The sequence below is a fragment of the Dreissena polymorpha genome, chromosome 14, assembly GCF_020536995.1.
Source record: "Dreissena polymorpha isolate Duluth1 chromosome 14, UMN_Dpol_1.0, whole genome shotgun sequence".
NCBI lineage: Eukaryota > Metazoa > Mollusca > Bivalvia > Myida > Dreissenidae > Dreissena > Dreissena polymorpha.
The window spans coordinates 65,184,325-65,200,041 of NC_068368.1; the positions used below are offsets into that span (position 1 = coordinate 65,184,325).

Sequence of the window (15,717 nt, forward strand, 5' to 3'; positions counted from 1 at the left end):
CTATCAGTATGAGCCGACCCAGGGTGTATGTTGACTCCACAAATGAAAGAGGGATTGATGTCAGTATTGATACACAGAAGAGAAACAGGAAGCATGTACAAACGGTAATTCATGGAGTTGATGAAGATTTAGAGGGTGTCAGTGTAATAAACAAGAAAAATGGTGTGGATATCAATATTCCTGACATAACACTGACAAGAAATGTAGCCCAGTTTGATGTTGGAGACAGTGGTCGTAGCCTTTCACCTGTCAATGTAAATATCATGCTTGATGTCAATGAAAAGCGTAAACGAGGAAGGTCAGCAAAGAGAAAGGAGAAGCCTTTCTTAGCTCAGTTACTGGACCTCCCTGAACAGCCAAGGGTATCAAATGCATATGCTCTCCATATAAGCAAAATGCCAGATTTGAGATGCAAGCGTTTAAAGGATACTATGAACTTAGAGTTAAGATGTATATCAAAATCTGCTAGAAGCAAATCAAGGAAACGTTCACCTTCTCCAAAAGGTAAAGGTAAAGGTCTGAAAAAAGAACTTAAAAAAGCAAAGGATCAAATAACTGCTAAAGTAGAGGATGGTAAATCTCAATTGGAAGACTTACTAAAAAATTCCTTGGATACATTTGGGCAGAAGTTGAAGGAACAACAGGACCAGTTTGCACAACAATTGCAAGCAGTGCATGATCAGTTTGCTCAAGATCTAAAACAAGCCCAAAGTTCACTGTCTGAACATGGCCAATCCATAAAAGGGGATCTGTCTTCAGACTTGGATAAAGCATCAACTAAGTTGACAGAACAACTGCAGGAATCACAAGACGTTCTGAAAGGTAAACTTGATGAATCTCAAAATGCTCTGGTGTCACAGCTCCAACAATCCCAAACTATGCTTTCTAATCAACTAAAAGAATCGCAGACATGCTTTGGTGATCTTGTGAAAGATTCGCAAAATGTTCTTGCTGATCAACTTAAGGACTCACAGCATGTTTTAAGTGACCAGGTTCAAGACTCCCAGAAACTCCTGTCTGAACAATTAGCTGAATCACAAAATACTTTAACACAACAGATGCGAGACACACAGGAATTACTGACAAAGCAGTTAAAAGAATCTCAAAGTTTGATCGCTGAGCAGGTAAAAGAATCGCAACAAATGATAGCTGAACAACTGAAACAATCTCAAGAGGCTTTGGCACACCAACTTCTTACATCAAAAGCAGATTTCTCAGAATTATACAATGAAAAACAAGAAAAGCTGATCATACAGGTTAACGATTCGAAACAAGAAATAGCAAACCAGCTTGAAGAAGCCAAAGAAACTATTCAGGATGACCTTGAAAAAACAAGAGAAATTATTGCTAAGCAATTGAAAGAAAGTCAGCAAGTGTTGTCTGTTCAGTTGCAAAACACACAGGAAAAGATTGACCAGCAGGTTGTGGAATCCCAAAACAAAATAAGCGAACAACTTGAAGACACACAGAAACAAATAGACCAACAGCTTCTTTCTACTATTGCTCAGATTGAAGTGCAGGAAAATTCTGCAAAAGAAAACATTTTAAAAGAGACCGAAGAATCACAGAAGAACATTCAGAAACAAGAAGAAGAAGCAAGACTGAAGCTACAGCAAGAAAGTGATGAAAGTCAAAGAAAATTAGCAGAACAAGAAGCAGTGGCAAGGGAAAAACTTCAGCAAGAATCTGAGGAAACTCAAAAGAGATTGGCTGACCAAGAGGCAGCTGCAAAGGAAGAAATGGAAAGACAGAGAGCAGAAACCCAAAAACGACTTGAAGAACAAGAAAGTAAAGCCAGAGAGCAGTTACAAAAAGAAAGTGAAGAGACACAGAAGAGATTAGCTGAACAAGAAGCAGCTGCAAAAGAGATGCTGATTAAAGAAAGTGAAGAAACTCAAAGAAAGCTGCTTGAACAAAGTGAAGAATCTCAAAAACGTATAGCAGAACAGAGTGAAATGACACAAAAACAAATAGCTTCACAGAGTGAAGAAACTCAGAAAATTTTGAAGGATCAGAGTGAGGAATCTCAAAGAAAACTAACAGAACAAAGTATAGAAAGCCAGAAAAAATTAACACAACAGAGTGAAGAAACACAAAAGAAATTGGCTGAGCAGAGTGAGGAAACACAGAAGAAAATAAAAGAGCAAAGTGAAGAATCACAGAAAAAGCTTTCAGAACAAACTGAAGAAACACAAAAAAAGATTGCACAGCAAAGTGAGGAAACTCAGAAAAAATTAGCTGAACAAAGCGAGGAAACACAAAAACAGTTAGCTAAACAAAGTGAAGAAACACAGAAAAAACTACTTGAACAAAGTGAAGAATCTCAAAAGCTTTTAGCTGCTCAAAGTGAGGAAACGCATAAAAAGCTTGCTGAGCAAAGTGAGGAAACTCAAAGGAAGCTTGCTGAGCAAAGTGAGGAAACTCAAAAGAAGCTTGCTGAGCAAAGTGAGGAAACTCAAAGGAAGCTTGCTGAGCAAAGTGATGAAACTCAAAAGAAACTTGCTGAGCAAAGTGAAGAATCTCAAAAGAAACTTGCTGAGCAAAGTGCAGAAACACAAAGAAATTTTGCGGAACAAGAAAAAAAAGCCAAAGAAGATATGAATCGGGAAAGAGAGGAAGCAGCTAAGAAAATTGCCATTCAAGAAGCATTAGCAATGGAAAAGATGAAACAAGAAAGTGAAAATACTGCTAAAAGGTTAAAAGCGCAAGAAGATCAAGCTAGAGATCTTTTGAAGAAAGATAGTGAGGAAACTGCAAAAAGGCTTGCTCAGCAAGAAGAAGCTGCAAGACAAACCCTTCAGAAAGAAAGTGAAGAAACACAAAAGAGACTAGTTGAACAAGAACAGAAAACAAGAGAAGTTATGAAAAAGGAAAGCGAAGAGTCCGCTAAAAGACTTGCAGAACAGGAAGCTGCTGCTAAAAGCACCTTGTTGCAAGAAGGTGAAAAGTCGGCAAAAAGACTTGCTGACCAAGAAAGGAAAGCAAGAGAGGTAATGGAGAATGAGGCAAATCAAACCAAAAGAATGCTTGCAGAACAAGAGGCAAAAGCTAGAGAAGGACTCCAAAAGGACTTGACGCAATCCCAGTCACAGCTGAGTGCTGCAATTCAAGCTGTTGAGACAGCTAAACAACAGGCAGTCTCTGCTGCTGCAAATGCAAGACGTGATCCAAATCAAAACTACCTTGATACACGAGATGGGCCAAAAAGTGAGTTGCAACTATATTTTATTTCTTACAAAATGATCTTATTGTAAAATATTCAAATGAATTCATTTCTTTACAGTTTTTATGGAAAAGTTGATAAAAAAAGAGTTTTGATCTTTTTTCAGAAATATAAGATGGACAATTGGAATATATTGTACAAAGATCTTCTGACTGTTAGTAGTTTTTTTACAGTAGCAAATTGTTGTGGACAATAGTGTTTATTAATTTGAAATTTATAGGATTTTTTTTCCCAGTTTTATTTTAACATTAAATAAATATACCACCAATTATTATAGATTTTTCAAATCAATTTTGCTAATAAAAACAATAGCTTTATTATATTAGTTTTTGACAGATCTATAGATTTATGAAACTATCCAAAGAAGATCTTTTGCAATATTTTCCAGACCCTGCCACATCACCAATTCCATTGACATCAGGACGAAGGCGCCCTCGTATTAAACAGTTCACCTACCATATGCCTGAGGTGGTGTACATGAAGAATGACCAGAAAATGGAGCTGATAGAAATCCCACAAGAAGTCCCAGATGATGACATGATGTATTTTACACATGAGGGACAAGCAGATATAATGGATGAGGACAATAATATTGAAGAAGAAAATGGTTATTATGGTAAGGTGACCTCTGATAGCGGCTTTGATCAGACTGATGAGTCCCTGTCAGAAAAGAGTGCTGTTGGAAAAGAGGCTAAAGAGGAAAGTTATGAGGATAAAGGAGTGAATAATTGGAAGAAAGAAAAAAGAGTTTATAAAGCACAGGTTATGTCAACTAATGGAGTTCAGAGCAAAGAAAGAGGACAGAGTGTTCAAAAATCACCCAGACAAGGCAGACAGTCCTCAAGGGAAGAGCTAAAAGCTTCGCCCCGAGAGATTCATGAAGCTGGTAAGAAAAAAGAAAGAGAAAGAATCAAGCAAGAGTATGAAGATCATGTAAAAAAAACAAGTGGGGCTAATGAGAAAAGTTTCAGATGGAAAACAAAGGCAAATGAAGAGTTGTCTGTACATTTGCCTGGTATGCCAGCAAATGCCAAGGAAATGGAATTTCAATCAGATTCAAAAAAAAGTATGTCACCACGAACACGGAAAGAGCTAATTTATGTCAGTGATCAGCAAAAGTTGGCCACAGATGTTAAGAAAAAATTAGATGAAACAGAAGTAAAGACTAAATATGTTAAAGCAAATGAGATACAGGACAATCAAATTGAGTGGATAACTGATAGTAATGGGGAAACAAATCGCAAAATTGTTCGACCAAGAGCAGTGGTGAATGCTCCAATTGATGACAACCAAGTGAACTCAGTGACTCCACATTATCAGAGATCTGAAGGAGAAAGGGTTGTGGCTGCTGATCTGAGGCTTAATCTTGATGAAGATTCAGGACTGGAAAGTTTCAGACAAGATGATGGAATCTCACCAAATGAAAAGATAAAATCTAATAGGAAGCGAAAGCTTGGTAACTTCATGCAAGTGCCATCAGCTGAGCCTTTTTAGGCAGAGATAGAAGTAAAAATTTAGTGAACAATACATGCAATGATAAAAAATATTGAAGATAATTTAGGATGAATGTTTTTTAACAAACAAGGCCTACATATTGTTACAGAGCTGTATATTTTTTATAAGAATATATGTTGTTGTAATCACAACCATGTTTCAGAATTTTTTTCAAAATATTTGTAAGAAAGAGTTTATAGATGGATGTTTTATGTATATTTTGCTTATGACACTGTCCAATTAATAATCATATAAATGCACTGTGCACATAGTTTGTTTTCTTGTTAGTTCTGTTTGCTTATGTGGTGGTTACTTTTGCTTTGTTGTATGTGTTAAATTAAAATATTATGTTTGCTTTCAAATAAAATGAAAAAATACATAAATATTGTTGTTCTTTATGTTGTTACATGTACCTGGAAAAAAGACAAGTGTTTTGCCTCCCACATAAACACTGAAGCAATAACACCTTTAAGAATAATAAAATCTTGCTTCTTCAATATGTATCATAACAATATTGACAATTGTGCAAATTATGGAGTGTATGCATGTTTAAAGAGACCTTATATGCGTTTTCCACTCATACCATATTTTAGGTTCAGAAAATGTGTCAATAATCTTGTGAAAGGCTATCTAACTATAGCAAAGTTCCAAAACTCCTAGCAATATTGCTTTAAGTGAAATCTCTTGTCAGATCCTATTGCGCCAACTGTTCATAAAAAAAAAATGCAGTAACTTTGGATTTAAAGTAGTTTTCATGACCAATTGACAATGTGGTAAAGGACTTGAAATCACCCCTGCTTACATATGGGCCGTGCTCTGTAAAAAGGACTTTTATGCATGTGCCTAAAATGTAATCCCAAATTAGCCTGTGCAGTATGCACTGTCTAATCAGGGACTACACTTTCCGCCCAAACTAGATTTGTGCTATAAGAAGAGATGTTCTTTAAACGAAAAATATCATTAAAGCTAATGATACCAGCTGCACAGGCTAATCTGGGACGATACTTTACGCACATGCATTAAACCCCTTTTTCACAGGGTTCTGCGAAAACGGAAGCGACCTAGGCCTGTATTCACTAATCAGTCTTAAGGAGCAATAACAGAATCAAATGTAAGAAAAGATACTTCACAGGTTGAAGATATATATGATTAATATTTAAAGGATTAAAATGCCAAGTTAGAATGAAAATGCAAATATTATAGAACATAACTGTTTTTAGAATTGTCCTATCTTTTACTGAAGCTTAATATTTGATTTGTGCATATTGGTTGGGGGATTGTTTACAGGCTGCTCCAATATCCAACGAATAATGTATTTTGTTGACTTCTAAGATTTGACACATTTAGACAGCTAGTATTATTTCTAAATGTGTCAAATCTTTTAAGTCAACAAAACATCAGAGATTTTGTTTGAAGGCCAACACACTCATTTGTGATTTACCAAAGAAAGATACAACTCCCCCCTGACTAGTGTTAAAGGATTAACCCATTTATGCCTAGTGGACTCTCCCATCCTTTTAAATTGGATCAAATTTTTTCCAAAATTAGGGATGTCTAGTATATTTATTTCTATATTTAGAATATTTCTTACAGAAATTCCTTTAAGCAAACAGCACAGACCCTGATGAGATGCGGCTTTTCATCTGGGTCTACGCTGTTTGTCAAGGCCTTTTTTCAAGACGCTAGGCATAAAAGGATTAAGATTCAACCTAAAAAGCTCTTTCTAAGATAATTTATTATAGAGACACGAATATAAGGTTGCATAGTGTTTTGATCGCCAACTCCAATTACATTTCCTACATTTCTTCAAACGACACTTAGTACTAGTTCTTGTCAGAAAACAGACTCGAGGATTTATAAGAACATTCATAAGCTTTTGTTGCAATCAACCTAAAGTAAATAGTTGTAAACTTAGAGACAAATAACAATTGACTTATTGTCCCCTACCGGTGAAACCGGAGGAGATTTATGATTTGCGTTCTGTCTGTCAGTCTGTCTGTTATGTCACACTTTTCTGGATCCTGCGATAACTTTAAAAGTTCTTCATATTTTTTAATGAAACATGGATAGATGGCAATATGGGGATTTTGCACGTCATTTCATTTTGTTCCTACGTCAAGAATTCTGGTTGCTCTGGCAACAAATATTTAAAAAAATAATTTTCTACTGACAGTGTTTGAGTTTCACCGATAGGGGACAATATTGCTTGACAATCTCTTGTTTTAACACTGAAATCTGAAAAAACTTCTTGTTTTGTAGCGTCTTTGATTTTTCTCACATTCTGTTATGAAACTTTTTCTGACATGACATTAAAAGACAACCAATAATTTTACTCCGAGGTGGATATTATAAATGGTGAGTTTTCATTATATGTTTTAAGCTCACATGTCTCAAATCACATTCAGTCTGTGTCATATATATAGTAAAAATCTGTGATAAAAAAAAACAAACGGCACAGAATCTACACATACCAGGTTACTACAAGTCATTTCTCAGCTGAGAGACATACCTGGGTAGGACCTTGAAACTTCTATTCAATTTTTACAAAAGCTGCATGTGTTATATCAATCAGTTGAAGCTTCCCTACACATTTTAAATGAAAGTTCCCATGTACATCATGATTGAACTCTTTTCCCCAAAAGAAGCAGAGTGAAAATGGCTTTTGCAACCAGCATAAAACAAGAACAGCCTGCGAGTAACTCGTATCTAAGGGTTGGAACTGAAGCCTTTAAAACTTCTAGTAAGAAAGGTCTTTAATTAAATTGAACTTTCTAAGGGACTACAAATGCGTCAAAATGAGTAGGAAATGGTTAAACAGTTTACAAATGTCAAATAAACTTCACAGGAATGATTCTTGAGTGACCTTTCAAACTTCTTCAAAGTGTTTCTGCCAATTGCATATATAGGTCATTGCAACTAAAAGGGTTATGATAATTATGTGCATCAGAGGTGTACAAATGTAAGTACCAATGTCTATGATGACTACGATAATAAAGTACACCAGGGTTTTACAAACAAGTTTTGTTTCTAATGTCTCTTTAATCCTTTACTACTTAGATAAGTATTTTTACGCATTTGTAGTCCGTCAGAAAGTTAAATTTAATTAAAGACCTTTCTTACTAGATTGAGTGGAATCAAATGTTAAAGGCTTAATTTCCAAACATTAGATACTAACGAGCAGCAAACACCATAAAGCCTGAACAGACTGTGAGTTACTCGCAGGCTGTTCTGGTTTTATGCTGTTTACACACAGCCATTTTCACTTTGCTTCTGAGTTGGAAAGGGTTAAAATGACATCTCTTTTTATTATGATCTGAAGTATTAATTTATCTGATCCCCAATATCAAGTTATTTTTCATCTCAAGTATTAAATAATTCTGAACTCATGTGTTAAGTAATTTCTAATATCATGTATTTAATTATTTCTGATCTTCAGTATCAAATCATATCTGATCTGATTTAATTATTTAGGATTTCAATTATTAAATTATATCTGCTCCTAAATATTAAATTATTCTGAGTCAGTGCCAGCACTGATTTGTATAGACCAGTTCTGCTAGCATACATTTGGGCACTAAGTACTGGTAAACAGACTAGAATCAGCAAATTTGCAATCAGAATGATTTTAAATTGATCACCCAAACAGAAATACTGCACAAACTTAATTAAATAAAATCCAATATTTAAATGAAAATATAGGGGAAAAAAATCAAAGAAATAAACAGCAAAATCCGTAAAAAAAATATTAGCAGTACAGAAACCTTTTCTTAAATCTCACCAGGCAAGTACACAGACGACTTTGAGGATGATAGTAAAGACAAGCGCCACATTATTGGTCTCCGTGACAACGAGACACGCTTGAATGGGCAGACGGTCTCTGTGGATGTGCAGGAGAAAGAGAAACAGGATGAAAAAGAGGGAATCTTACCTCCACATCGAAGAGTATGTACCTGGATTATGTCCCTTGCTCTTAACAGCTTCATTTTGTGTGCAAATGAAGTACAAAATCTATGCTTTTTATGCCCCCAGTAGGGTGGCTTATAGCAGTTCAACTGTCCGCCTGTCAGTCCATCAGTCTGTCCGTCCGTCCGAAAACTTTAACATTGGCCATAACTTTTGATAGCAACTTGATATTTGGCATGCATGTGTATATCATGAAACTGCACATTTTGAGTGGTGAAAGGTCAAGGTCATCCTTCAAGGTCAAAAGTCAAAAAATACAATCCAAGGGAAGTAATAAGCTTTAAAAGGGAGAAAATTTCTAAACCTGCCAAATGATGTATTTAAATTTAATTGCAAAGCGGCCCAATAGGGGGCTTTATGTTTTGACAAACACATCTCTTGTTGTTAATGATAACAAGCAATATGACGTGGTGAAATTTAAGTCTAAGTATTTTTAATATTCAGCCAATCAAAATCAAAGCTTGCTGTAAATTTGTCAATCTCATTGGTCAGAATGTAAAGTTTAGTCTAAAACTTTTTATAATCTTGAAGCCAAAATATAAAATATGTAACCAATCAAATACACTCTCCATTGTAATATCTGTTCTAGGATGTTTTGCCCCCACACGTTTTAACATCCTTTCAAAATTGTTTATGCATTTAAACAGGCATTGGTCATGATTATGAAAGCAAGCTTTGCCAGCAGGTCATAACTGAGAAAAAAAGTGTCATTTCATTGATTGAATTGTTCAATCAAATAACTATCGGTATCCAATCAGATGCCTTATACAATAATTATGGAATATTACTTGGCTTATTACACAATATACGATGAATAAGCAAAGTTTACTTGAGCAAACACTAGTTGCATTCTCCACAAGTTCATATGTATGTTTCAGATTGAGGGCTATTCCTCAGAGGACGAGGATGCTGAAGGTCGTGGGATCACTTATCCCAAGGCTGACGTGCAAAAGAAAGGTGAAAGTTTCATTGTAGCTGCGCTCTATGAAAACTGAGCTTCGCGCAGTTGCATGAAGTGTCATTCCAGATTAGACTCTGCAGTCTGGTTGTCCTGATTTAGGCCAATTTTCCCAGAGATCATGTTTTGGCTATAAACAAAGTAAATATATCATGTTTTAACGAAAAACAGAACACTACTTTTTTCATATTTCCACTAAAAACAAAAAACTATTTTCTTTCATGTTTTCACTAAAAACATAAAAACTATTTTCTTTCATGCTTTCAGGTCAGAGATCAAGTTCATCCTCCTCCTCATCCTCCTCAAGGTCCCGTTCCCGTTCAAGGTCATGTTCCCGTTCAAGGTCCCATTCCCGTTCAAGGTCACGTTCAAGATCAAGCTCTAGGTCGAGGTCAGGATCATCTTCCTCAGAGAGGCCCAAATCTCCAAAACAACCCGAGCGCATCATTCATGCCCGGCCCAGAACGCCTGAACCCTCTGGTGAAAAGAAGATATCTCGTGAGGAGACAGTACAAAAAGTTGTCGATGTGAGCACTGCAAGGTCAGACGGTGGGGACACTGCCAGAAGCTCAGGATCTACAAGCAGTGACCTTACGACAGAAACTGAGAGTTCACCGAGGTCACTGACCCCAAAACCACCAGTAACAGGTATCTTGGAATGAGTTACATACTGGGAGAACTGGGTTTAATGCTTGTGTGTATACTGCTGTACCAAATTAGCCTGTGAAATCTGCACATGCTTATCAGGGACAACTTTGTCTGATTTTGCCGAATTTTTCGTTTAAAGGAAGTCTCTTTTAAACAAAATCCACTAATTGCAAAAAGTGTACCGAAAGCACAGGCTAATCTGTGACGACACTTTAAGCACATGCATTGAGCCCAGTTTTCTCACAATGCATCTCAAATGATGGAGTGTCTATCATATACATGAAATTGCTTGGTGTTGAGCAACATTGTAGCCATGTTGACACATAATTTATATTTTATGATAACTTTGCTTACCGGTAGTTATTATTCCCTGGTATGAAGTGGGTAGTATTAAATGGACCTTTTCACAGATTTTGGCATGTATTAAAGTTTGTCACTTAATGCTTTGTATTGATAAATGTAAACAATCGATCTCAAAAGCTTTAGTAAAAAAAAAAGAAACAAATTAAAGAGAGAAAAAAAAGTAACCTTCAAATGGGCTCGAACCACTGACCACTGGAGTAAAAGTCTATTGCTCTAAGACCACTCGACCATCCATGCTCATATTGTGGATGCTGTATTTTATACTTTTTATATGCACTTCTCGTAGCGTCACAAAATATAACAACAACAACAGAACTCTCCCAATTTTTCAGTCATTTGGCATTGCAACGCTTCATAATTTTCAAGTTTTTAAATCGTCAAAAGATGCATATAATGAATATTCTAGAGCATGGTAAATGTTCAGTATGTCCCTTGAGATATAACCTTCATATTTGGTATGCATGTGAATATGGACGAGGCCGTTCCATACACACAAAAACTTTAACCCCTATGACCTTGACCTTGAACTTAGGGTTCGCGTTTAGGTTTCAAAATCTGCGTTTAAGTTTCGAAAAATGCTCATTACTTCTATGTCCCTTGAGATATAACCTTCATATTTGGTATGCATGTGTATATAGACGAGGCCTTTTCATACACACACACAATTTTACCCCTGTGACCTTGACCTTGAAGTTAGGGTCCACGTTTAGGTTTCGAAATCTGCTTTTTGGTTTTGAAAAATGCTCATAACTTCTATGTCCCTTGAGATATAACCTTCATATTTGGTATGCATGTGTATACAGACAAGGCCTTTCCATACGCATACACATTTTACCCCTGTGACCTTGACCTTGAACTTAGGGTTGGAGTTTAGTTTTCGAAATCTGTGTTAAGGTTTCGAAAAAAGCTCATAACTTCTATCAAGCGTTTATAGGGGGCATTAGTCATCCTATGGTGACAGCTCTTCTTTTAATTTTGTCAATTTACCAAAACATGGAAGGTCCCTTTAAGGAAGCGCACCCGTAATGGGCACCGATCCAAAATTGATATAATCTATTATTTTCTTAATCAGCATCATTTCGCTGAACTACATGCACATTTTTAGGTAGTCTTTCCATGCTTTAAAAAAAAAATATACTGATTTTTTCAAAACCACCCCCACACTCGGCTTTTGTCCAGTTAATGTGCACCCCTGGGGTATATGAAAGTCCATAATTCATCCAGATATCCAAATATAGACATGCAGTTGGTGTGTACAGATGCAGTAAAGGTGTTTTAAGTTTAAACAAGATGAAAAATGTTTTCTTTTACAGACATTTATTTTAAGCTTATCTATTATTTTTTTTTAAATTATGAGCTATTGTCATCACCTTGGCGTCGGCGTTGGCGTTGGCGTCCGGTTAAGTTTTGCATTTAGGTCCACTTTTCTCAGAAAGTATCAATGCTATTGCATTCAAACTTGGTACACTTACTTACTATCATGAGGGGACTGGGCAGGCAAAGTTAGATAACTCTGGCGTGCATTTTGACAGAATTATGTGCCCTTTTTATACTTAGAAAATAGAAAATTTTGGTTAAGTTTTGCGTTTAGGTCCACTTTTCTCAGTGAGTATCAATGCTATTGCATTCAAACTTGTTACACTTACTTACTATCATGAGGGGACTGGGCAGGCAAAGTTAGATAACTCTGGCATGCATTTTGACAGAATTATGTGCCCTTTTTATACTTAGAAAATTGAAAATTTTGGTTAAGTTTTGTGTTTAGGTCCATTTTATTCCTTAAGCATCAAAGCTATTGCTTTCATACTTGCAACACTTACTAACTTTCATAAGGGGACTGTGCAGGCAAAGTAATGTAACTCTGACTGGCATTTTGACAGAATTATGTGCCCTTTTTATACTTAGAAAATTGAAAATTTGATTAAGTTTTGTGTTTAGGTCCACTTTATTCCTACAGTATCAAAGCTATTGCTTTCATACTTGCAACACTTATTAATTATCATAAGGGGACCGTGCAGGTAAAGTTATGTAACTCTGACTGGCATTTGGACGGAATTATGGGCCCTTTATACTTAGAAAATTGAAAATTTGGTTAAGATTTATGTTTTGGTCCACTTTCACCCTAAAGTATCATAGATATTGCTTTCATACTTGGAACACTCAAAAACTATCATAAGGGTACAGTATAAGGACAAGTTGCATAACTCTGGTTGTCATTGTTACGGAATTATGGCCCTTTTTTGACTTAGTAACTTTTAATATATGGTTAAATTTTGTGTTTCAATCCACTTTACTTCTTAAGTATCAAGGCTATTGCTTTCAAACTTCAAATACTTTCATGCTATCATGAGGTTACTGTACCTGGCAAGTTGAATTTTACCTTGACCTTTGAATGACCTTGACTCTCAAGGTCAAATTATTAAATTTTGCTAAAATTGCCATAACTTCTTTATTTATGATTAGATTTGATTGATACTTTGACGAAACTACTCTTACCTGACATACCACATTAGACTCCACCCAAACCGTCCCCCGTGCCCTCCCACCCCCTCCCCCCTCCCCCCCACCTCCCCCCTCCCCCCCCTATATTTTTTTTTTTTTTAAGATCATCTCACAAATGACCACCACACCCTCACACTATACCCCCACCCCACCCCCCCACCCCCCCCCCATTTTTTTTTTATTTTTTTTTTTTTTTTTTTTAAGATCATCTCACAAATTACCACCACACCCTCACACTATACCCCACCCCCCCCCCAATTTTTTTTTTAAACGGTTATGTTTGAAATACCGTCCAACCATCGCACCCAAAAAATCCCCCCCCCCCATCGCCCTTCCCCCCACCCCCCACCCCCCCCCCCACCTCCGCCCCCGTTTTTTTTTTTTTTTTTTTCGCTTTTTTGGAAGATAATGTAATAAATGTCCACAACCCCACACTATACACCCCTCTTCACTCCACCCCTCCCTCCTTTGTGATTGAAAATGAGAGTCCCTTCACCTTTAAAAAGAAAATAGATGAGCGGTCTGCACCCGCAAGGCGGTGCTCTTGTTTATAACTTGGTATCTATGGAAGAGCGCCATGAAATGTAAATGGTTTCAGGCAAGTAGAAATAGGGTTGGTTAAAAACAAAGTGTCATACAATTCAATATAGTATCATTTAAGAAATATATTTTGAACTTAGTTTTTATAGATACACTATAAACAGCAAAAATACCAAGAATTAGACAGATTTACTGTTTACTTTTTGAAATAAAAATAAAAATGCAACAAGCATGGTTCGTATTTTCAGCAGTAAATCACCCAATTTAGCCATAACATTGTTTTAATTTTAAAAATTGAAGAACGTACATAAAAATTGAAACATATTTAACAATGAACGTACATGTAGCTTATATGCTATATGAAATCAAAGTACGTTAGAAAAGAAATAAAATGCGTCGCAAAAAAGTATACGTCGTCGGCAGATTCGAACTTGCGCGGGAATATCCCAAAAGATTTCTAGTCTATCGCCTTAACCACTAGGTTGTGGCAACTTATATTAGGCTCTTCAACTTTTGAAGAAATCGCGGAAATCATTAGGGGTGGGCAAGTCTGGCAGTTTGTCAGCATTTGCTCTTAGAATATGAGCCACCTTCTTAGAATCTCTATTAGCAATAAAATTGAAGCTTAAAAACTTATTCACCAGTGATAAATACATGACTAATGTGTTTGCCCTTGAACAGAAAAAAGCTGCCCTGAGGTATTATTTAAGAAAAAGCTATTAGTTTCTTTTTAATTTTGTGAACAAATTGACCAAAATCTGGCTTGACAGACTGAATAAATGTTTTTTTAAATAAAATGTATGCTTTTGAGGTGGTGGGGTGTGTGTGGGGGGGGGGCATGACATACAAAGTCCATAGCCTTGTTTAATCTATTTTATTGACACTGACCATTATAGATAATGACGAAATAGCCCTAAACAAACAATGACAATATTCTTACCAACAGAATAAAACATGCAATGCTATGAAAAATGAATGAACTGAATATTCAAATTAATACATTAATTCGCACTGGTTGTTGTTAAACACACACTATAGAGAGAGGATAGAATTCAGCACAAAAATGTTTATTATATTAAAAGGGGGGATAACAAATTGAGCTGTACTACCCTTTCAATGGAGGGTTCTGTCAGTCTATATTTTTCTTGAAATTGTTATATTCTTACTACGAAGGAACTAGTTTTGATTTATAACTTACAAAAACACGCGATTTATTATCTGGTAAAACATAAGTTTTCTGCAAATTAATTACAATTCTCATAAATGTTCTTTTTGTCCGGACAGGTGGCCCAACAAAGCGAACACGATCATCGTCATCGTCATCATCAAGCACACTGACATCCGATACCGAGGACGAGAAATTCACACGCAAAAAACGGGAGGAGAAAATACGTCAAGAGAATGAACAACGAAGAAAACAGGAGGAGGAAGAAAGGAAGAAGGAACAGGAGAAGCGAGAACAGGAAAGAAAGCAAAAACTTCAGATGGAGGAAGAAAGGAGGCAGGTAGAAGAGGAAGAAAGGAAGAAACGTTTTATGCTGCAGCGAAACGAGAGTCAAGAGAGGTTAAAGAAAATGGAGGAAGATCGTAAAGCAAAAGAGGCAGAGTTGAACAGGCAGAAGGAAGAAGAGAAACAAAAGAGGATGGCTGATGAAGAGCGGATAAAAAGAGACTTCGAGAAACAGCTGAGTTTCATTCAGAGCCAGAGAGAAAGCGGCACTGCCACAAGTCTGTCTGATGAAAGAAAGCCTAAGATTGTTGAAAAGACCGATATTGGGAGGACATCTGAGCAAACCAAACGACGAGGGTCCACCTCCAGCACTGCTAGTTCTTCATCTTCATCTAGCAGCAGCTCTGGCAGAGAGTATGTGGTAAAAAAGGAGGAAAAACCACAGCCTGCTCCTCAGAGCAGTAGCTAGAAAATCCTCAAGCAGTTCAAGTTCAGAATCAGAGAAGGAAACCAAACCACCTGTGATTAAACAACAAGTTCAGGAAGAAAATGTGATGCAAAGGAAGCATTCTAGCA

The 15,717-nt window shown here is 36.4% G+C and overlaps 1 protein-coding gene across 3 annotated transcripts in view; it reads left to right on the top strand.

The window, feature by feature from the left end:
* LOC127856845 (glutamate-rich protein 3-like) overlaps positions 1-15,615 on the top strand; it is a 78,992-nt gene extending 63,377 nt beyond the window's left edge. For all 3 annotated transcript variants that reach the window (XM_052392987.1, XM_052392988.1, XM_052392989.1), the window contains 4 exons: positions 8,499-8,659; positions 9,559-9,637; positions 9,906-10,286; positions 14,976-15,615. In XM_052392987.1, coding sequence (XP_052248947.1) covers positions 8,499-8,659; positions 9,559-9,637; positions 9,906-10,286; positions 14,976-15,610 — 1,256 coding nt within the window. In that variant the 3' untranslated portion in view covers positions 15,611-15,615. The remainder of the gene's footprint in view (positions 1-8,498; positions 8,660-9,558; positions 9,638-9,905; positions 10,287-14,975) is intronic.
* The last annotated feature ends 102 nt before the right edge of the window (positions 15,616-15,717 follow it).